Here is a 25,529-nt window from a genome sequence, read left to right as displayed (position 1 = left end):
TTATAATCCCAATGTTTCCTGAATGTGAAGAACCAAAATTATGCGTTTGTTTTCATATCTAGGCTCCAATGCAGTAAACAAGGATTTAAACGTGTCTTCACTAGTTTCTAACATTTTTGCTTCGCCTTGTGAGGCAGCTTTTAAATAGAACAATTTTTGAGTTTCTGCAATGTTTTCATTAGCAGAAGACATAGATTGAAACTGAACCTTAAAGTTAGCAAATTCTTCTATCTTACCACTGAATTTAGGTAACGGGATAGCAGACAATTTAGAAGTCGAATCAAACTTTAATGGATTGATAGCACCAAAGTCATCAGGTTTATACTTATCCGTCCAATCAGTAAACCTCGTAAGGAAATATTTAATGATTTCCTAAAGAGTGCCGAATATAGAATTCAACATCACAAAAATTTCATCACACTTGATTTTTTTACTTTTCATCCAATTTTAATTGTGCAAATGAATTGAATAATTCACATCTACAGAAAGGAAAAAAGACGTTTAATTGGGTTGAGTCCAAAATTTTAAATGTTTTTTTTTCTGAAACAGCATACTTAAAAACACAGGAATGAATCTTTTATAAATAATTTGGCAAAGTTTAATCCAAAATTTTAAACGTTTTTTTTTTTTCTGAAACAGCATACTTAAAAACACAGGAATTAACCTTTTATAAATAATTTGGCAAAGTTTAAAATTCCTAAACAATTATTTCAATTGGCGCGCAGATTGAAATTAATTTTTTACTTTTCTGCACATTGTATCACAAGTGATGAAATGTGATTAACTTATGCCATTAGCGCAAAGCGCAATATTTAACTCACTTCTTTAGTCATATGTAGTGGTAACGATATGGTTGATACCAAGTGTAGAGCGCAATATTCAATTCGCTTCTAAATTGTCATAAACTGGAAACGTGGTAGGCAGCAAATGTAAAATGTCAGCGAGCCAGTAGAGTGCACGATAAGTAAAGTTCATTACTTGTGATGTCACAAAGACCGCGCCTTATTTAAAAAATCGGACAGTTAAAAAAAAATAAATAAATAAAAATTGAACGTTTTGAAGATAAAAAAAAATATATATCTCCATTCTTTTTGCTTCTTTTGTTTATTCCATCAACTTTAGTGATAAAAATAGTACTTTTGACTAATGGCAACACCCCCCCCCCCCCAATTACTTATTTACTTCTATCTTCAGATTTCAAGAAGAAAATAAGAGCTTCAAAAGTATCTCACAGTAATGCGAATTTATAAAAGGAAGCAAAATGAGGTGAGTGTAATTAGTAATTTAATTTATAACCATTCTCTTCGAAATGAAACAACTCATATGAACTTAATTCCGTCAATGTGTGAGGAAACGATTAAAGTGGGTATAATTTACGCTGGATTACGCAGTTGAACATGCTCAATTTTCTCTATTCGAAAGGTGCTTTTATAACTTTATAACAAGAGGACGAGAGCTTATGAGTTCTAATTTTAGAAGTTCCTAATTAAAATACCTTAAACTTTGGTAGCTAACTTGTTGAGTCGTAAATGTTACATGAGTTTAATAACTGCGTGTATCGTTGTGGAGAACTCATAATACAATTTATTTTTTTACGCTTTTTCTTCTCCAAGTGCTTCACGGATTTCTTTTAAATTAATTGTTAATTAAGAAAATAAAAAGCTGTCCTATTTCAGCTTTGTAAGTACGAAATGGAAAGACATTTGAGAGGAATGTACGGTCTCCACATGATCTTATTTATTACGAGAAAGTCGCATATTTAGAATGACACTGTGTGCCAGCATGTAGTTTTGAAAAAAAAAAAAAAATCTTATTTTTAGAGGAACAGTTAAGATTTATTTACCGTTTTTATTACGTTTTTAATGCCCATTAAGTGGTAGAACATTGTCAAAAGTTTATGATGTTAACAACATTCGAGATTCCTGTTTGAGTATTATATTATTAAATATATATGTCAGCTCGTGTTCGGGTGATACATTTTTTTCATTTTCAAAAAGCTGTTGACGGTGTAACGGAAGTAAAATAGTACGAAAAAAATATCATATTCAAAACCGGTAAATGTTATCTTGGCGAAATTCAATGTAGTTTCTAATTATGTTTATGTATTTCCACAGAAAAAAATACATAGTTTTGCGTTAAAAATATACATAAAAAATAAAATTAAATAATTGAAATTAAAAATATATACATATAAATTAATCACAGCCTATTGACACAGCTTTGGCACATTCAGTCAGTTCCAAGTTTTTTACTACAGCAATTTTCTAAATACAAACGCATAATTATAAAACATCAATAAAAAAAATTAATTCAGAATGTATGTTTTTTTTAAATTTCAAACCTACGTTTTACCAAATACATAGGTAAAATTTTAAATGTTTCTTCAATGTGATTATTGTTACTTAAGTAAACTATTGTTTCTTAATAAATGAAATACGTTTCCTTTACTTTGGAACCTTAGCTTTCAAAATCTACCATTTATTTTGTCATTGTTATACAGTAGCGTTAAAATGGTTACTTATTCATACTGCAAGTGTCAAGCACGTGACGCATGCTTATAAAATAAATTTTAAGTAAAAAAGTAATTTAATAAAAATATAAGTGTGTCAGGAGAATCTTTGTATCAAACGTAAAGATTACGAAATATGCTCAACCCTGTTTAATTAAAAATATTAAAAGATGTAACGAAACGTTGGTGAAATTAAAGCGTCTGATTTTCCCGCACGTGATGATCTAATGGCCCTGAAATGCTAGTAACTATGCAATAACATGTCATTACGTAGCACTTAAAAATGAATCAAAGCGGAGACATACCTCGGTCCCTATCTTGCTGTTTCACCGTATTCACCAATGCTGTATTTTTAACGCCTATAAAAACCAGAAATACGTGCACAGAAAATAAAAAAACGAAAAGTTGCATATTCTTTCAACATGTTTACACGTCAAGGCTTTTAAACTGAATTGAAATAATCAAAATTACTAAAATCCCGTATTTACCCATTATTCATTTTCTGAGTGTTCTTAATTAGAAACGTCTTTAGCTTGCTCTACATGGCAGGTGCATTTAGAACAAATGTTAATTTAAAATATTCTAAGGCACTAAATATTACAGATAAAGCATTAAGAGAAAATTCTTGAAGTGACAAAGTGCTTATGTTTGTGTGAAAGTTTAATTCTGTCGGATGATAAATGTTGCTGAAAACCAGCGTGCACATGTACTGACTTTACATACACAATATTTCATTTAAGTAGATTATGGACGAGGTCAGCAGAAATTGAGTGCTTCAGACTTTGAAATAAGTCACATGTTATAACTTGTTGTTGGAAGTAGAATATTCTAGAATACTTCGAATTCTCAAATTAAATCATTTCAGGTTTGTTCGAAATATGTTGATGTTCTTCTTTCAGACCACAAAATTGAAATCATATTAAAGCAATTTACTTTATGATTTTTCATTTCCAAGAGCTCAATTTATTAAATTAAACTAGCAAAAATACCCGACGTTGCCCGGGTCAGTAATAATTGGTAGAAACAATCGCTACTTTCATTCGTTTTCCGTTTTAATTGAAAGAACTCAAAACACACCGCTTTGACGTGATAAAAAATCGAGATTCTTCCTTAACCGTATAAAAGTAAAATAGCAATAAGTATAAAGAACAAAATAGAATTTAGTTAGAAACGAAAGCACGACATTTAATCACATAAAAATTTGAAGAATTTGTAAAATATGAAATTTCACTTGTTTAAAAAGATTTATTAGTTAATATTTTTTTCTTTCTTTTTTTTTTTCTTTGAACATAGTCTAAAACTTTTTCTATGTGGCTATTGAAACACAAACGGTTTTCAAAAATGTAGCCTCCCGTAATCCTACAATAATGTCACACCTCCCAGTAATTGGCAGATCACTAGTGATTGGCACTTCCAACAAAAATGTCCTAAAATAAGATTCATATCCAATCTTTTAAATGTAGAAGGCTATATCTCAACGGAATGTACATTTACTTTAAAGATTATAATTTCAATTCATATTTCTAAATGGTAGCAGTGCATAGGAAAGAGAAATAATTGTGGCTTGTGTCAAATCAGCCGTTTTTGTTGCAAAAACTTTTTCTCTGGCTTAAGGGATTCATGCACATGAATCCATTAAAATCTGACTTAAAACGTGTTTTAAATTTTGGTCACCAAAAGTTTTTTTAGTTGAAAGGTGTCACTTTGAGTGGGTAGAAATAAATTTTTGTCTCTTTTTAGGTTTTTGAAGAAATGATGGATGCCATTTACTGGTGCTTCAGTTTTGCTAGTCCTCAGTAATTGGCACATGTGCTTATAGTTAGTAATGTTTTGTGCAATGTGTCACTAGTTTTATTTCTCATACTTTTGCAGCAAAAATATTATGTGAGTTCTACTATTGATTTGAATTTATCCAGAATCTACTGTTAAATTTTAAAAAAATAACAATAAAAAAATAAATATGTTTAGCCATCACAGTCAGATATTGCGACTGTAGAGAACTGTTCCATTTTTGTAGTCCCTTTGAATCATCGGTTTAATGTTCCTTATTATGGTGTGAAAATAGCTAGGGTCTGGTGGGGTAAAGTGGTCATAAATTCGTAGGTTTTCAACTTTGGTGGATAATAAATACAACAAATTATTTAAACACTTCAACTTTTTTTGTTGTTATTTTACATTGCATTATTAAAGAACACAGTACATTGAAGTTTAGAAAAAAATATATTGATTTAATTAGTTTTATAAAACTTTCTTTTTCCTTTGTGTTTATGACCACTTTACCCCATGGGATGGGGTAAAGTGGTCATAGCATGGGGTAAAGTGGTCATAGTTAAAAATAAATGCAAAACCATATTAAATAACCCTAATATTTGTATATTTCAGTTATGTTTATGGTTACAAGCTTATGCACTAATATATGTGTGTATACACGTATATATACGTGTCGTGCAAATATGAATAAACACGTTCATATATGAATAGATACATGTATACATCATATACAAGCATGCACGTGCCTACTTAAGTATATACGTGTATACACGAGTATATAAGCATGTATACGTGATAACCTAAAGGAGTGTTGACGTATCTACACGAGTATATATGTGTCATGTTTATATACGTGTCACGTATATATACGCGTATAAACGAACGTCATATGCATGTATGCACTTGCATCTCGAGTATACACGTGCATACCTGAGTATATACGTGTATAGTAGATGTATATACGCATATATGTATGCAAGTGTACATGTGGACACATACATAAGTGTACATAAATGTTTTTACGGGTATAACATGAATTAATTCGTGGATGAATCCAGTGCGTGTTTGTACGTGTTTACTCACATATATACATGTATATATGGAAGCACGAGTATATACGTATGTATACGTGTAAACACAATTATATACTTGAAAAGACGTATATATGTACATTTACGTGTATACACCTGTGCGGAGAAAAGTACATATATGTATACACGAGTACATACGCTTATATACATGTATGCCTACAGAGTGAATCCAAGCTCTTGAGCAAAAATCTAAGGGGTGTGAGAGGGGAGGATAAGAAGCAAAGAGTAATAAGGAGCTTATGGTTGCTGACGCGCTACATGCACACAAAGCCAGAAACTGGTGGATGCAAAACAGGTCACAAATTTTTTACACAAAGATGATTTTACTCAAAATTTTAGTTTTTAGGAAATATTTAGAGTACTTGTTAAAAATTACGACCCGTACTAGTTTCACGCATCGCAACAAAGGCGCAGCGACGGATGAAAGTTTTTCAAAAGTCTCGTTATTAAAACAGAGAGTGCTTTGTGATTGCGGCGCATGTATTACAGCTGTAGGCCGCAAATTTCTTCAATCGCTGTGAAACTTTCTTACGACCTAAAATGTTGTGTAAAATTGTCTGAGTGTAACAAATTTGTGACCTGTTTTGCATCCATCAGTCTTTGGCTTTGCGTGCATGTAGCGCGTCAGCATTGTGTTTGTGAACATATGTTCCTTATGATTCTAGCTTCTTATGTTCCCCTCTAACACCTTTTAAAAAATTTCCCAAGAGTTTAAACTCACCCTCTATACTTGTATATCATATGCTTGTATGTAAGTGTTCACTCGAGTACGCACGTGTATATACGTGTCTACCTGAGTATATAAGTGTTCGTATACATTCGAGTAAAAGCAAGTATATACGTGTATAGTCGAATGTATATCTGCATAGATAAAAAATACCTATATCGCAGATACCCATATACATATTTATTGGTGCATGTATGTGAATACGTTTATGTACGCGCCTACACGAGTATATGCGTATGCATACGTATATACTCGTATATTTATTCCCATTTACTGTAAAAACAATACATATTAAGTGGAATTAATATTTAATTTATATCTGCTTTATACCTCACTATTAAGTGACATTAGAAGAACAATATTCGTTAAGCCTAATATTATGACCACTTTACCCCATCTTACTGAAATTGTTCTAAAAAATTATCTAAAATATATTCAGCTAACTGCTAATGAGTAAGCGGTCTTAAGACATGTAGGAAGCTTCCTGTACCGTCAATCTGTTCATAATTCTAACAAACAAAATTTCCCAAAGAAGTTAAAAGAGGTGTTTAGATTTTTAAAATTTTTATATTTACGGAAAATATTTTTTTTTACCAAATAAAATTTTGCGAGTTTTAAAATTTTGTATTCAAAATGTAGTTTCAAACTCCCTGAACCTAAAATAAAATTTTCACATTCATTCGAACATTTATTTCCAAGTTATAGTCGTTTATTTGACGTATGACCACTTTACCCCATTGACCACTTTCCCCCACCAGACCCTATAATTCTTAAAATCAAAACTGCATGCCGACTGATGAAACAGCAATAATCTCAATATTTGTTTTCATGTAACATTCCAAATTTTTTCTTCTCTAAAATATTTTTTCAGCATCAAGATCTGTGATTAACCTCAATTTATGTAAAATTACCTACTTTAAATTAACATTAATTATCTTTCTTATGATGATTAAATTTGTATGTAATCTTAAAGTGAAAAAAAAGTGATTTTCTAGTTCTATTAAAATGTGCCAATCACTGGATCACAAGGTGCCATACACTAGGGTATCAGGTGCCAATTGCTGGTGGTTTTGGTAACTTTTTATACATGAATTTTTATAAAAATATCTATTCATATATTTTTGCTTTTAGTAAACTTAATAGATGCACAAATGTGCATTCTGTGATACAAAAATATTTATAAGTAAATATTTCTTTTTTAAGAAATGAAAACAGAGGTAAGTTTAAGTACAAAATCTTAAAGTGCCAATTACTGGGGTTGTTACCCTACTTGCTTTAGTTATTTCTGGAAACTTGAATTAGTGTGAGTTCTTGGTGCAATATAAAATTTTACGAAATTTACGGTAATCCTTTTGGGATACATTGGATAATGCTTCTCCTCGGTACTTTTTAAAACTATCTGTTACTAATTTTCGTCAAAGATACTGTCGCCAAATACTGAGATATTTTTGGTGACCATAAAATGATGCTAAACATTTTCTTCCGAAATAAGTAGTAAAAATAGGCCAGTGTTTGAAATTGTGCACAAAGACCAAACCAATGCAAACTTTTGTATTGTTTATAGATTTACCTAATTTAGTTAGCGGATTATGTTACATTTTAACAAAAATTTTACAGATTCTTTTAATTGCGATATTTTGGTTACATGGTGAAATCAAAGCCGAAAAACATTATTACGTAGTCTTTGGCTGCAAAAACAGCGCCAGTTAAAAAGATTGCCTTACGTTCTAATTGAATCGTTATGATTAATTATTACTATGTTCTTATTTCTATGAAATTAATATGTGTATTAAGTAACTCTGATTTCCAATTGTATGTTTGATGCATAAATTCGTTTGAAAGTAATAAACTTACACATATTTTGAAAGACTTTTTCTCTCAGAATAAGAAAAAATAGGCTTTTCTGCCTGTATGTAAAGCTCAATTGGTGAAACTCTCTTACGTGATAGAGAAAATGGATGTCATATTTGATATCAGCGCACCCAATAGTATAAAAGTCACTCATTACCGTGCAATCACTTTTTAATGAAACGAATTTTGCAGACCTGTGTAATTTTAGACAATGAACACTTTATATTTTCCATTTGTAGCTAAAATCAAGTGTATTTTTACTTCTTTTCGTTATCGATTATTGGCATTGAGGATAAAAATCCTAAGAAAGCAATAAATTTCAGTTTTGCTCCAGAGTAGCCTTGATTCAAAATTTTCATTATGATTACTTTTGATATTGCTGTTGTAAGGCAACGAATTTTTGCAAAAATGGTTTTATATTCAATCATTTAATTGGGAAATTACATGACATTTACTGTTTTCCATCATAACGTCTTTCAACTAAGTTTCTTAGGAATAGATTATAGCCTAAGTTGCTCCCTGATAATGTAACTATCAATGGTGACTAAATGGTTGAAATCTGTCTAGTAGTTTTGAAGATTACCCCGGACATACTTACACAGAGAAGTACCCATTTATGTATAAAGATACTCAACAAAAAACATTTATTTTTTTTTCTAAAAATTATTTCATTGCACTGAATTAGCTTGAATATTTTAACATAATTATCTTTGTAGTGTGGCTTTGTTTAGTTCTCATAGTGTTAATAGATCAGTATCGTTACAGAACTTAGCAAGATATTTGATTAATTTGTGTTAAATTATGAAAATCGTAAAGTTAATGTAGAAGAATTGCTACGTAAAAGTAGACTATTGTAGTGCCGCACTGAGAGGCTAAGCATGTAGCGAAGTGTTAAAAGATTCATTGTGTATGTACAGGGTGTTCTATTTTAACCTGCAAGAGCTCTATTTTCGCAACCGTTGGACCTAGATGCATACTTCCATTGCAAAAATGTTCAAAATCAGATGCAATGTTAAGAATTGAAAGTTAGAAACAAAAATAAAAAATAGTCAAAAAATACAAAATTTCACTTTTTACACGGACCCTAGGTCCCTAACTTATATCGAATGAAATAATCTCCATCAAAAAATAACTCCAACTCAAAAAGTTTGACATTAGTACGACCAATATTCACCAAGATAAGAAACAGTGTTTTGTGACTAACACCACTTTACACTTACCGTCATTAACACCTTTCGGGTTAAAATATAGCAGTTAACAAGGGTTTAAAATTATATGTGTAGCATAAAATTTGCAATTATTTTTGAATAGCGTTGAAAAATATAAATATTTTGTTTAAGTTTTAGGCAAACAAATGTCCAATTTTTTGTGTTAGCATTATCTTTCAATAGAGATTAGTTTCCTAAATAAACCTTATAGGACATAGGGCCCGTATAAAAAGTTCAATTTTGTATTTTTTGACTCATTTTTATTTTTGTTTCAAACTTTCAATATCGTAACTCTGCATCTGGTTTTGAACACTTTTGGAATTGAAAGTATGCATCTAAGACTAAAATAGAGGTCTTGCAGCTTAGAACGGAGCACCCTGTATAGTAGACATAGACTAAGGTTCCTTGAAAAAATTCTAATGATTCCAAACATAACGTGAATCAGAAAAGTTTGGGAACCTTTAATGAAAAACACTATACGCAATATGAAAAAAAAAATCTACAAATTATTTTTTTCTGGACAAAATATGTAGCACAGGAATCAAACAAAAGTGACACTGAATCTCATATATCCATAGAATAATAATTTAAGATATCTATTCTTATAAGGCATCATGTTTTTTTTTTTCAGTGGGGTCTTTGCATTCGTAAAATATTATATACTGCAGCGTTATTAAAACCAACATTACGTTTCAAAGAACTCTGTACTACACTCATGAAACAAGTAATAATTTTGCTCCTTTGTGTATGGTATATTATAATTTATTAATATTCTCAATTATAATTATTAATAATATATATATATATATATATATATATATATATATATATATATATATATATATATATATATATATATATATATATATATATATATATATATATATATATATATATATATATATATATATTATAATATAATATTATAATATATTTCTGTTTCGTATTTTAGACTAGTGGTATAGTCTTATTATATAGATTTCAAAAGTTTGAATTGAGCAAGATTTGAACAAAATGGGCCCGATCCTTCTTCCTTTTTTATTTCCCAATCAAAACCAACTGAATGCATGGTATATCTTAATTATATGCCTTGTGCTATGGCAGTATAATCAGAAATGCAAGTTTATTAAGAAACTAGTGGTACCCGCACGGCTTTGATCGTAATAGAAAATTAAAAGGTCTTTTGGTTCGCCTGTATATTTACAAATAATGTATGGTGAATTTTCTCGCCAATTGGCTTGCGCCCATGTTACGGTTCCACGTAATGATAATTTCGTAATTTTTCCGCCCATCTTAGGAGAATTCTGTTCATAAAATTGGAATAGAAAAAGAACCACATCGAATTTTCGAAAAATCTCTTCGAGGTGCACACCCCCATGCTACAAACTAACTGTGTACCAGATTTCATGAAAATCGGCCGAACGGTCTAGGCGCTATGCGCGTCACAGAGATCCTGACAGACAGAGACCCGGACAGACAGATATCCTGACAGACAGAAGGACTTTTAGCTTTATTATTAGTAAAGATTTAATATGATTATGCTGTTCTTGTTACCTGTGAGTTTTTTTAGTAGGCGTATCGTTGAGTGAAGCAAAGGTTCTGGATTGTTTTAAAATAAAACAGGTTTTTGTCAGCAGGAGGGGGGGGAGGGGCTTTTGACGTTTCAAGTCGTTTTTTAGCAAGATAGAATTTACAAAAAAAATATATAACGAAGAATTTTTTTTTTCTCGAAGCTTTTTTTAAATTGAGATCCTATTGTTACCAAATGGCTCAATTGGGTTGATTGGAAAATAATACATATTATTTGAGCATCCAGTATTTCAATCTTACACCAAACGGGCTTGAAAACACATTGAAAGCATGTGCGCAATGAATTTCATATCAGGATATGCAAAGTAATACATTTGATAGGGTAGCGCAGAAAACTATTTTCCTACCCTTTTTTTTTTCATTGAACAGAATATTCCCCACATTAATACAGTCTTTCCACGAAAAGTTGACCTTTGGTTTCGCCTTGTTTCAGAATTGTCCATTTTCGTGAAGGGGCGATATGTAGATTAAAGTTGGAACGGAATTATCAAGTGCTTCATTGGTTCTAGAGCTTGAATACGCCACCTTGGACTATAGAAATAAACCAAAGTGGTAAAACATTTCAATTTTGAGCGGTCAATACAGATGTCTTATTGGACAGGTCACATCTTGTGTAAGTGGGTGGGTCTTGGTTTTACTTTCTTCAGCAGCCATTGGTCGTAGATAACGCCTCCCATAACCAATTTTAATTGAAAATTGACAGGAGAAGGGTTGCAATAAAGAATGCAAGGCTTGTCATTTTTACTTTTTCGCCAACTCAATGCAGTTATTGCTGCAACTTAAATCTTTCAGGTCTGAATAATCACACAAAGAAAATATACTAGGAGCACATTTTTTTCATACCGCCAAAAGATTTCTAAATTCTAAAATATGGCACGCGTCCTTTCTTCCTTCTCTACATATTTTAAGGAATGGAATCGTTTTCTCAACTGATTGACAAAAGTTATTCGTTTGCGGTCGAACTATACTTCTTTATTGATTTCCATTTCGCTTAATCGCAAAACCATCACATTATGGTGCTCTTTCTATGCGTAAGAAATTACTATTCATCATTTTTTCGTAAAAATTCTGAAACAGTTTCTATACTGACTTAGAAATAACTTGCATGAAGCTGCTTTGCGATAGCGACATTTCGTCTGGAGACTTTATGAAAACAAAAGGACATTATAACTGTAAGTAACCATAAAATTGACACTGTTAATGTTTATAGTTTGATCTGATGAAATGAAAAAAAACGATAATAAATTCACTCAAAAGTAAGTCCTACAACGTTTTCTTAACCACTGGTGATGGTATGTTTTTAAACTCATCATCAAGAAAATGTTTTACATTTCCTTCAAAATATGCTTTTCAAAGTTTCTAATATCGTTTTTAGGACTAAGAAAATGACGTAAGGTTTTCTTAAGATGCCTACCTTGTGTTTTAATTTATATTTGGGGTGATTTTAGAGAACATATACAGCGCCCTTGTCAGTCCAAAACAATCATATCTGGCACCATTTGTAAAATTTTGAAAATAAAAACCTGTTTGAACACGAATAACCTTGATTAATATTATTAATGTAAAAGTGAGTTTGCTTGTGTCTGATTTTTGATTCCTACGAAATTTTGTTTACACTTTGTCAGGGGTACAGAATAGAATATAGATTGCCTTTCATCCAGAAAAAAAAAAAAAATTCCAAGATTGCATTTCCTATTGTAAGGAAAATCATAAATTTGCGAGTATTTCATCAAAATAATAAGCTATATTTGTTCGATTGTTTCAACAAGGACACATTATTAGATTCGTTGCTTTCGCTAAAATTATTCTTTTTATCAGTATTTTCTTGAAAATAAATTTTGAAGATGTAGATAAAAAAAAGCCGTGCGATGGCACATTAGACTTTAGAGTAACGAACAGCGATTTTCATCGCTATTTTTGAATCTCATTAGAATTTTTCTAATACTTGGACTTAAACTTAAATTTTCAGCTCAAAATCAGAATCATTGGGTGTGGTTAAGTCGCGCAAACTTAACTGTGTTCAAAAGTTGAAATATACTCTGCAGCAAAAAAATAAATAAATAAATAAACATTAATCCAGAAGGAAACGAGTGATCTTTACAAAATTTAACAAGGATGTGACCTACGACAAGATAAGGAAACGTTTAAAAATTCAGAACAAAAGATTTTTTTATTAAGAAGTTATGACACAGTAAAGGTTACAAAACCGTAAACCTCTTCCAGCAGCTATTCAGTACGTAACACGAGGTGATATGGAGTGAAACAGATAAATAGATTACTTATGACCACTGGGACTAAATCGAGATTCATCGGTGAAGATAACATGCCTCATTTCTGTCACAATCCAGCTATTCAAGTGCAGTGAAATTCCTGACGACGAAAATCCAATCTATTGCACTGACGGTAGGTGGCCGGCAGTGGCCGCTATTTTGATGTGCGATCATCGCTCTCATTTCTGTTTCGAGCATGCCTTAACCGACCGCATTTGAGTGATTCATTTTTTTTTTTTACCTACGCTAAGCCACTACCATATCGCTTCGACCGAGGTGGCAGATACGCCGGTAAAACCAACCTGCTTCTCTAAAATCTACTGTACGTCCCTTTGAAAAGTTCAACAATTGTTCGTATACCTCTAAAAGGTCGTTTAAGTCACAATAACATCCTTAAAACCCGACAGTTTCGTTTGAAGTACTCTTTGACACAAGCCACCTTTCAATGGTATTCATCTGCGAATATGCGGGTAGTACGCTTACCCTTTCGTCACTGGCGACGAAATTTAAATCATCTCTTACCAAACTACATTCCTGTTGAGATATTGGTTGCAGCTCTATTTATTCTTAAAGCATGCATTTTTTTTTTTTTGACAAAGTGTATTTTAACCTTTGAAAATTCAGTTTTTGCTGTTTAAACACTCCCAATGATTCTGATTTTGAGCTAAAACTTTGAGTTAAGTTCAAGCATTAGAAAACATTTACTGAGATTCCAAAATATCAGTAAAAAATAGTTGTTTGTTACTCCAACGTCTAAAGCGCTCTCTATCGGCATTTTTTAAACTACATCTTCAAAATTTGTCTTCAAAAAATACTGTTCAAAAGAACAATTTTAGTGAAAACCGCTAACGAATAGACAATTTTTTTCCGTTTTTAAATCATTTGAAATTTTGCACATTAAACTTTAATGGCTCCTATCTTCTTCGGAAAACGTTTACCCTTATTTTTGCCATTATATTGTTAGTCCAGGTGTGTGTACTATCCCTTCTTAAAGTTTTTCTTAAGAGTTCAGAAACACCTTGTATAATTATGTCAACAAAAATAAATATAAAACATTGCATTTTCCTTGATTTTTAACCATATTTCTTGAATGGAAATTAGTGACCGAGCAGTTTTTAGAGAAGTTTTCATTCAATGCAGTTTATGTAAAAATCTTTTTACTTGTTGTTACATCCATTACAGTAGAAGTTTTGAAAAATAATTTACCCTTAAACTTCAAGTGCGAACTAAAAAAAAGCGAATATTCAAGATTATCATGTGTTGCTCTTCAAACAATAGATTTTGAAACTTTTTACTTTTAAAATTCTTAGATCCTTTGGAAGCATCTCAAGACTCTGCAGTAAACAATTTATGGCCAATATTTTTCACTATATATAATCAAGCTTCCACAAATTTTAATTAAATCCGACAACGTCGGCATTAGTGTGGGAGGGAAATGTTGAGCATGTTTCGATTATGTCTTCAAAACTTTAATTACTGAACCTAGCTAAAGTACTTAAGGTTAAAATTCCCCTAGTGACGAAATGCTTCCCAGATACTTTAAGGTCTGAAGGGCAATCTTTATCGAAAGGCATTTGCTGTCATGATGGATAATAAAAAGCAATAATTTCCCTAAGTGATTGTTTATGCGACGTCAGAAATTACTTAAAGTGCTTATTCAATCGAGTACGCAAAGCGAAGCGTTAAAATATTTCTCATTTAGTTTTAAACGTCCAATCATATTAATACAAACGTTTGCATTAACTAGAAAGAAAAAAATACATGGAGTACCAATTTCCAAGCAAATTGTATTTTAAGTTCATAATATATTTAAAAACTTTTGGTCAACATGTATTTATCTGAAAAAAGTTAATTCGTAATCCTTATGAACTATAGGAGATGCCGCTGATAAGATATTCCTATTTGAATTACATACGCATACAGGAGACATTTTCCTTGTCCTAACAAAATTGGATTGTTTTACCTCTTTGTGGTCTACTTAAGAAGGTTGATGCATAGGATCAAGTCCAAACTTTGCACCTGACAATAACTGTCAACTTAGAGAGGCTGTTTAAATTTACAGTTTTACTATTTCTTTTTCCTATCATTGACTGAAACAAAACTAAATAACAATAGTTGTAAAGTTAACTGTCAATTAAAGCAGTGGGGAAGTAAGTGGGCACTTTCAAGTTTTGAGTAAAGCAACTTTAAAGATAACATCCTAAGTAGGCTTTCATTAATTTCATTTTATAAATCATGCTGTACAGCAGAACCTACCAGGGCTACTAGTACTATCTCTTGCCCCAAAACAGAAGAGGGGTTCCCCCACCATTTGTACTGGTTATCTCCAAATTTTTAATTTTGCCACTAACACCCCTTTGCTTTTCACTGCCTCGATAATGTTGATATAACGAATTCATTGTTCAGTTTCAAGGCTGAACTTAAGCAAACATGGAACCGTGATCTTTTGGCTTTTGAAATAAGATATGTTCGAGGATTTATTTCACTTCAGTAACTGATACTTTAATCACTGTGTATTTTATTACGGTTCACTGTGCATAGTCACTTATTTTTATAATCCCTATGCTTTAGTTTGTCTTCTTTATTAATTCAGCTATATGGTAGCACATATTTTTCTTACGAATTTTTGATCCAAAATGATGCATCGACTCTAGTTATCGAGACCTTATTTACACCACAAGAAAACATTTCTGCGCTATCGCTAATTAAAAAAAAAAACTCTTTTTCCATTTCAAATTGTTGGGGGTTTACGCCCTGTTACTAATTAAAAAAGAGTTTATGTCATAAACTAATTATTATTTTTAACGGATTGAAAGGAATGGGACTGTTTCGTTCAGTCAAAAATACTCTTTTAGTCACTGAAATCGATAGAATAAGAAAATAATAATAATAACTTGGAGCCAAAAAAAGATTTGTTTTTTTCCCAGCAGTTATTTTTAAAGAAGGCGTAGTCCTTATGACGTTACAAGTAATGTACTTTGGCGAGGTACTCCATTGCCGCGCTTATTGCGTTTTTAGCATCATTTAATGGCGTTTCATCATTTGTGATGTCATGTGCAGAAGCGTAAACAACTGAATTTCAATATGCACACCGATTGAAACAATTGCTTAAAAATATCAATTTTTGCCGAATGATTTAAAAAATGGTTAAATCATATGTTTTCAACCATGCTCTTTCAGAAAAAATACTGTTAAAATTTCGGAATCAACCCCACAAGACCGAGGGCTATTAACATACATATTTAATACCTTATTATAAAATAATAAACATTTATGATATGTGATTTAATGAAAAATTGTAACATGAGTTACAATGGGCAGTGTTGCAAAAAATGTATGTAGTTGTACAATTTATCTTGTATCTTAACTCTAAAAATTTTAAATTTGAACATTTTGTTATTATTTTCGCCAGCTCAATCAGAAACGAGCTGATGTGTGAATCACATGACTTCCTTTTACACCAATTTAATGTTATTTCCCCATTATTGCAATTTTAATGTGATTCAAGAGTTAAATCTGTAAATATCACCAACAATGGCCACATTGAAACGAGATTTCAAAAAAAAAGTCGCCAAATTTGTCGTCAAGTTGGTGATAAAACTTGGCGACCAAAAGACTGGCGATATATCGCCAAGTGTCCGCCAAATTATAACACCACTTGAATTTGCATCGAAATTGACAATGATTTCCCCCTAAAAGGGGCAAAAGACCCCTTTAGAAACACCAGAATGCAACCAAAAGGGGAAGTGCACAACTAGAACCCACTAGGAATCTACGTACCAAACCAATTTTCTTGCACATACCGTTCTTGAGTTATGCGACATACATACACACATACACATATACGCACATACATACGTACATACAGACGTCACGAGAAAATTCGTTGTAATTAACTCGGGAAACGCCAAAATGGATATTTCGAGCGTCTGTACATTCTTAAGTACATATGTACGTGTGGTCGGGTCGAAAAAAAAACTCAACATTCATTCGGGGGTGAGTAAAATGGAAATTCAAGCCGATTTTTGTGTGAATTTTTTTTCGCGAATACAATACTTCCTTTTTTTGTAAAAGGAAGTAAAAAGGAAAAAAAAGAATTTAGATAACGCTAAGCATGATGAACAAAAACTAGCAAAATAGAATTCTGAATAAATGATAACCGGCATTGATGAAATACGCTGTGCGTAAAGAAGCCACAAAGAAAAAAAAACACAATTTAGTTATCAAAGTCTTATCAAATTCTAAAAAGCAAATAATTCCAACAAAATTTAGTTACATTCTAGGTATTTCAACCTCAGTTGCTATCTACAGTTTTGCTGCAAAAGTAACGATGGTTTCTAAACCACAGATAAACGGATTAATGATTGATTAGGATACATCTCTGGCACACATAATAAAAATTTCATAATTAAATACTTTATCAAATGAAGAAATATTTACTTCCACGATATTTCAAACAAGTCAGTTTGATTAAAAAAAATAATATATATATATATATATATATATATATATATATATATATATATATATATATATATATATATATATATATATATATATATATATATATATATATATATATATATATATATATTTGTGGCGAGGAAACACTGGAAATATCCAACGTTGTTTAGCATAAATAAACATATTACTGAAATATGTTGATGTGTGCTAAAAAGCGTTGGATATTTTCTGTTACTTAAAAGCTCCAGTTGTTAAAATGCTGAAAAACCCCATTATAACACTTATGATTACAATTATTTTCAAATTTAAACAATAGATTATAACACAAATTATTTCTCGTAAATTAATGACAAACATTTTTGAGAACTTTTTATTAACCAGTACAATTATTTCCTCAACCTTGAGGTAAAATGAGCCTTAGAATCGTGTAATATTTTTGAGCACTTAATGCCAAATAAATTTCCAACAAGTTTATTTAGTGAAAATGGAATTGCACTCTAAAAATACCTTTCTTTTTCTTAAACTAAAGTATGAAAGGTTAACAGGAAACTGTTTCGTACATGTTTTACTATCTTCATTTTTTTCTAATTTGAAGGGAAATTCAAACCTATTACTATTTTTAAAACGTCGGTATCCAGCAATTAAATGCACAAAATGTCTCCAATATATGTCAGGGTGAGAAAATAGTCCTTCATTCCCAAAAATAAACATGTTTAGTGCAATAAAACCTAACATCATAATTTTAAGGCAGTTGGTCTTTAATTGCATAAAAAAGGTGTTTTATAGCTTTTATATTTCCTACATCAGATAAGAGTGCATGAATTTTAACAAAACTAAGCTAATTTAGACTGGTTCATGTTACCATCATGCTGCTATGGTTATTGAAGGCGTTTTAATTTATTAAATTTGTAACATATAGGGTATTAACTGACTTAAAAGTGTACAATTCAAAATGTTTTCTTTACAGAACTCGGACAATATTCCGTTCCGCTTTATTCTACTGCACATTATTTTGTTTACAAACAAAGATGATATTTACGTTTTTTTTTTCATACATTTCATTTCATGTTTTGTAACTTCATAAATATATTCTGCATCGTTTCCTTATTCGTTTTGCCAAAATATATATTCTTGGTATCTGATCAATTTTTATCACATATTATTTACTACTTCCTTAAAATGCACTTTTAATTTTGTTTACCAATCAAAATTCTCATTCGTAAGTTTCATATCGCATTTAAATCTTTTCATTTTCAATTTTAACCATTCGTTATTTTTGAATGGTTTGGAAATTAATAAGGGGTTTTAAATTTTTTAAAAGACGAAGCCTTGAATAGAATTTGTGTAAATAAACTATCAAAAGCATTATCAAAACTGATATTTTTACAACTGAACTATAAATTAAACATAATGATCTCTTTTCAAAACAGTGCATACTTTATCGCAGATAAAGCTTATTATTCCTTTCAGACATTTTGGTTTTTAATAAGAAATGGAAAATATTATGAATTTTCAAAATGAAAGTACTATGCGACGCAATTAAACGACTGGAGAAAACAAGTTGGACTAATAATCAAAAGCGTGGCTTTAAAATATTTATCTTAGAAATTTTGGATGAAAAGTGACCTAATGCTATAGTGATAATGCTAATGTTCTCAAAATGCGCTCAAGTACTTTTTTCTGGCGATAAATCAATGAACACGGCAATTTCAAATGAACAGTTTAAAGAAATAATTTCAACAATTCGTTGCAGGCGTTTGCTTATAATGGGTAGCCATTAAAGAAAAGCGATTAAGTCAAAACAGTAATTTAACAAAAGCGAAGAAAGGAATAACTTCCACCTCAATAAGAATTTGAATTAGTTACCACATCCATAATAAATACTAAATTATTTCCTTTAAAAATCACTAACCATTTTCTATCCATCCAGTATTTCCATCTTTAAAGTTAAGCAACTAAAAATTAAGACTTTCATAAATTATTTTGAAAGCTCTTTCACATTTTTGATAAGCACCGAAAATCTATTCTATGATTTTAATGTGAACATATTTTAGGTTTAGTTATGACCTTATATTTAAATCTTTAATCAGTTGCATCTTTAATAAAAATTCCATGTTTTTCTCTCAAAATTTTGTTCCGAAATTGTTAACGTCTTATGAAACATATATGCTTTAGGTGGGTTGAGATATATCAGAGAGGATTTATCAAGATTTTATAAATGTTGATTTTTTTTTTTTTTACTTAATAGACTCTAGAATTTGCGTTTTGCAAAAATCTAGTGTTAGTAAATTAAATACACTACATAACTGCATACGAAATGACATAAACTATTTTAGAAACATATTAAATACGTATAATATTTTTATTTTATTACCAAGCAATGAAAAAAATGTACGCTAGAAATTTTAATCATGTCATTTTAACTGATCTGCAGTTTATATTTGAAAAAAAAAAAAGGAATACGGAAGGAAATGTTGCCTTTTCGTCAATTTATGCATTTATTTACCGAAAAGAGCAGTCGAACAAACTTGTTTTAGTGCATTTTAAAATATAGGTTGTATTTTCAGTGTTATTTAGTTTTATCTATGAATTTTGGCAAATTATGGGAACTGAAGCCCACTATTATAAATTTTAAACTTAAATGTCTTAGACGTTTAAAATGAACGACACTGCAGCACCCTGAAAAAATTTATTTCATGCAACTTTCAAAGAAATGATCGTTTAACCATTACATGCAAAAAGTAAATTTCTTAATATTTAGTACTATTATACAGAAAAATCTATATTTACAACCTTTGCTTCTTTTTATTTTGCCAGCATGTAAATACCCTTTCATCAGAAGATTGTTTAAATTTTATCTAGACGTAAGCTTTTATCATCAAATCCTCGATAGATATAATCCTATCATCCTATTCTTCCTATTTAGAATTTAATTTATATTATTTTTAAGCCTCTTCATTCATTATTTTTTCTTCCTTCAAAGCGAACCATTACGTATACAAATGTATATAGGTTTCTTGTAAAAAAAATGTAAAAAAAAAGTACAAATTGTCATTCAAAGTTTGCTTTATGGATGTCAATTTTTTAATTATTATACTTTAGCACGAAGCAACTTCGATGTTCATTAGGGTCTGGTGGGGGAAAGTGGTCAATGGGGTTAAGTGGTCATACGTCAAATAAATGGCTATAGCTTAGAAATAAATGTTCGAATGAATGTGAAAATTTTATTTTAGAGTAAGGCAGTTAGAAACTACATTTTGAATATGAAATTTTACAACTGGAAAAATTTTATTCAGTAAAAAAAATATTTCGCGTAAAAACGAAAAAAAATAAAGTTAAACACCTATTTTAACATTCTTGGGAAATTTTGTTTGTTAGAATTATTAACAAATTGACTGTACAGGAAGCTTCCTACATGTCTCATGAACTCTTACTCATTAGCAGTTAGCTGAATGTTCTTCCAATTCACTCAGAAAATCTCATAAATCAATAATTCTAAACTTCATTAATTCCAAAACGTATTTAAACAAAGGAAGATATTTTATTGAATATAACATAATACAGTTCTCCGCCGACGTAGGGCGAGAAAAAAACTATTCAACTACCACGTTGTTATTCACAAACTCCACCTGTTCCGTTACAATTCTTCGCTGTTGCCATACATAAAAAGAAATATAAACCGCAGACGATAAACAGAAAAACTATTAAGCCGAACATTGCACGTAAAAGGAAGAAGCCGTAACATACTCCCACCCATCAAGAAACTATTCTTGATGTGTTTGAAGTTTGCACAATTTTATAATTGGCCGTTTAAAACTACCTTTTGCAGTTTTTAAAGTAACAACTCTTACCACACCATCCTTACCTGAATGGGTAGCAATTATTTTACCCAATGGCCAAATAGAAGGAGGAACGTTGTCCTCTCTTATAAGGACTATATCCCCTACAGCAAAATTAATGCCCTTAGTTTTCCATTTTTATTTTTATTTTGGAGTGAACTCAAATAGTCCACACGCCATCTTTTCCAAAATCCAAGTTTCATTTTTTGAACAATATCCCATCTAGAGCGTAGTGACAACTTACTTTCCTGTACATACTCAGGAGGAGAAGAAATTACTTCACCTATCAAGAAATGGGAGGGTGTTAACATGCTCAACTGGCTCAAATCACTATCATCAAGGGTAATGAGAGGACGAGAATTAAGTAAAGCCTCGATTTGAGTCAGAAGAGTGGTTAGTTCTTCAAACGTTAAATTTGTATTCCCGATAACCCGTTTTATATGAAATTTTACTGATTTAACGCCTGCCTCCCATAATCCACCAAAGTGAGGACTTAGTGGCGGTATCATATGCCATTCAATATTCATTTGGGACAAGAAATAACTTATTTTTTCATCTTTATTAATAGAGGACACAAAGTTATATATAGTTAACAACTGTTTTTTAGCCCCGACAAAGGTAGTACCATTATCAGAATGGATGTGCTTTGGAGCTCCTCTTCGAGAACAAAATCTGCGCAAAGCAGCAATAAAAGTTTCAGATGTCATATCACTAACTAACTCTAAATGTAGAGCCTTGGTGGCAAAACAAACAAATAGCGCTATGTAACCTTTAGTAGTTTTGGCACCCCTACCTCTATGCTTCAAAATACTAACTGGGCCAGCATAATCTACCCCACACACTGAAAACGGTTTAGTAAGAGTAACTCTATCTACAGGAAGATTACCCATTATTTGTTTTGAAACAGAATATCTATATCTACAACAAATAACGGAGTTATGAATACATTTTTTACTAATTTTTCTAGCACCTATAATCCAATATTGTTGGCGCAAAATACCTAGTAATAAAGTAGTACTAGCATGAAAATGTAACATATGAAAATGTTTAACTAATAATGAACTAATTTTATGCTGAGCTGGTAAAATAATTGGGTGTTTAGCACTAAAAGGCAGCTGCGAATTTTGCAACCTTCCTCCCACCCTAATCAAGCCATCTTTATCAATAAATGGGCATAAACTTAGCAATAAACTTTTACATGGTAGAGACTTGTCATTCTTGTTGCAATTAATTTCATCGCTAAAGTACGCAGATTGAATATAAGAAATTACCACTTTACCTGCCTGCTTTCTTTCAGATGTAGTCAGTGGCAATGGCTTATCATTGCTCAAAATACCTGGTTTTCGCTTACGATTTCTCATTCTACAATTTGAGATAAACCTAAAACAAAATGCTAATATATCAATAATTTTAGAAAATGAAGAAAATTTCTGAAATAAGTTATCAATGATACTACAATTAACAGAAGTATTGAAACTAAATTTAAAGTTCTTTTTCTCCTTCAAGACAGTTTCTGAATTTTCAGCTCTATGTAGTTGATTAGGCCAGCTTTCTTCAGTTAATTTTAGCCACGAAGGTCCTTCCCACCAAATTGTGCAATCCGGAAAATATTTAGGAGCTAATCCTCTGGACACAATATCTGCCGGATTTTCCATCGTTGGGACGAACGACCAACTTTTAACCGGTACTAAGTCTAAAATTTCAGAAGTTCTGTTAGAAACATAAGGTTTCCAATTACGAGGAGGAGACGACAGCCAGGTTAAAACGACTTGAAAATCTGTCCATGCATGGAATGAGATATCACAGTCTGAAAATATGCTCTTTGTCGAAGAATACAATCTTGCTAGTAACAGAGCACCATTTAATTCAAGTCTGGGAATTGAAACAGACTTCAGTGGAGCAACCTTGCTTTTAGATGTCAAAATAATTACTTCCGACTCCTCATCAGAACGAGGCTGCACTGCATAGATGACAGCAGCATAAGCACATTCTGAGGCGTCACAAAAACCATGAAGAATAATGTTCTTATTAGTTGTTTGAATCCATCTCGGAATGCGAATGTAGCACACTTGCTCAAAGTTCCTTTGAAAAGCTTCCCATTTGGTAGCAAGTTCTTGAGGCAGAGGACTATCCCAGTCCAATTTCAAAAGCCATAACTGCTGATAAAATATTTTGATAGAAATAGTGCATGGTGATAAAAACCCAAGAGGATCAAATAACTTAGCTGATTGCGATAAAAATGTTCGTTTTGTAATATTATCTTCAAATTTGAAATTAACTTTAAAAACAAAGCAGTCGTTTAAGGAGTCCCATGTGAGACCTAAAGCTTTAGAGCACTCATCTGGATGAATCTCTAAATTTTGAACTTCTTTGGGTGAAGTAGGCAAAGAATCAGACAGTACTTGTGGAGAATTAGATCGCCATTTTCTCAAATGAAATCCTCTAGCCTCCAAAACTTCAGAAAGTGTTTTGATTGTTGCAATAGCTTCTTCGTTCGAATTTGAACCTGACATTAAGTCATCAATGTAGAAAGAATTCTTAATTATAGATGATACAGTAGGATCTTCGTTTTCAATGTCTAAACCAATTTGATGCAACACTCGCGCCGCTAAAAATGGTGCTGCCGAAGTACCATAGGTAAGAGTACATAATCGAAATTCACTAATTGGAGAACTCTCCGATTCCCTCCAAACAATTCTCTGTAGATCTTGATCCGCAAAATCAACAAGAATTTGCCGATACATCTGTTGAATATCTGCTGAAAATGCTATTCTATTCATACGAAACCTCATGAGAATAGAAAATAAAGCTGGTTGCACTGTTTGACCAACAGCCAAGATAGAATTCAAGGAATGTGAATCAGGTGGCTTACATGAACCATCGAAAACAACTCTGAGTTTTGTAGAAACACTATCATTCTTGATAACAGCATGATGAGGAAGAAAGTATGTATCAGAGTTTATAAAGTCAGAGCTTGTTTCAGCACGTGTCATGTGTCTCAATTTTTCATAGTCAATCATAAAACTTTTATATTCATCTTCAAACTTTTTATCAGTTTTGAATTTTCTGTTCCATTGCAAATAATCTCGATACAGCTAGTTTCTTAGAGTTTCTTAACAATGATTTATCTTTGTAAATTGGCAACTTGACAACAAATCGACCCTGATAATTTATTTTAAAGGTAGTCTGGAAATGAGTTTCACAAAATTCCTCTTCTTCGGATAGCAGTCTCTTTTTCACGGGTAATTCTTCAGTTTGCCAAAATTTCTGAAGAATTGCATCTATATTTGTGTTTTCTTCGACATTAATAAAATGCGAATGAGCAATGGGAGACGAAATGTCACTGCGAAGAATTCTTCCAGCAATGACCCATCCAAACATCGTATTTTGGGCAATGGGTTCATTCTTCGAACCAACAATTTTACCATTTCGCATTATCGTGAAAAAACAGTCGGAACCCAAAATAATGTCAATTGGTCGCGGACGCATGAATTCTTTGTCCGCAAGATTACTGATAGCTTTAATATAACCTAAGTCCTTTAAATCCAAAAATTCAGATGGTAACTGAGCAGTTAATTTATTCAAAATATATGCTTTAACTTCGATGCGCTCATTAGAAAATTTCGACCCAATGTCAAGCATTACGGAGCCTCGAGTTTGACCTGCGGACACTTCAGCGATCCCAGTCAAAGAAATTCTATCATTTTTTCTTCTTAATCGTAACACATTCATTAAATTCTCACTGATGAATGAGCACTCAGATCCTGAATCCAGCAAAGCCCTGAAAGTGTAAGATTTTCCAGAACTATCTTGAACTACAACTTGAGCAGTAGGAAGAAAAGAAACACTTCTAGTATTGTTTACAGAAGTACTGGAAATAACACCCCGATTTACGTTGTTAGAGTCAAGTTCACAATCAGGTGAAAAACTCTCTCGTGGATTGTCATTTTCTTCTACGGTAGTTTGAAATATTTTTTTCCCAACTAAATATTCAGAAACACTAGCAGTATTCCCCTTAATATTTTCATGCAATAATGTTTTGTGCTTTGCTTGACACAGCATACACTTTAAATGTGAATTCGGACAGTCTTTTACCCTGTGCAAATTTAAGCACAAATAACACAATTGGTTTCGTTTTACAAAATTCTTTCTCCCACTAAAATCCATGCTTTTAAATTTCACGCATTTAAACAAGGGATGCACTCCATGA

General features: G+C 31.5%; 1 protein-coding gene across 1 annotated transcript; it reads right to left on the bottom strand.

Annotated features, from left to right (window-relative positions):
- On the bottom strand, positions 1-24,312 carry LOC129234028 (uncharacterized). Its single transcript, XM_054867933.1, has 3 exons — positions 21,945-24,312; positions 21,332-21,423; positions 1-372 (listed from the first exon to the last, which is right to left on the bottom strand). Exons 1-3 carry the CDS (start codon positions 24,310-24,312, stop codon positions 1-3), a joined length of 2,832 nt encoding a protein of 943 aa, XP_054723908.1.
- Between the last annotated feature and the right edge of the window lie 1,217 nt (positions 24,313-25,529).

This window comes from Uloborus diversus, unplaced genomic scaffold (assembly GCF_026930045.1).
Source record: "Uloborus diversus isolate 005 unplaced genomic scaffold, Udiv.v.3.1 scaffold_930, whole genome shotgun sequence".
NCBI classification, from domain to species: domain Eukaryota; kingdom Metazoa; phylum Arthropoda; class Arachnida; order Araneae; family Uloboridae; genus Uloborus; species Uloborus diversus.
The sequence above is the reverse complement of the archived record's forward strand: the minus strand, read 5'-3'. Positions and strand labels throughout refer to the sequence as shown.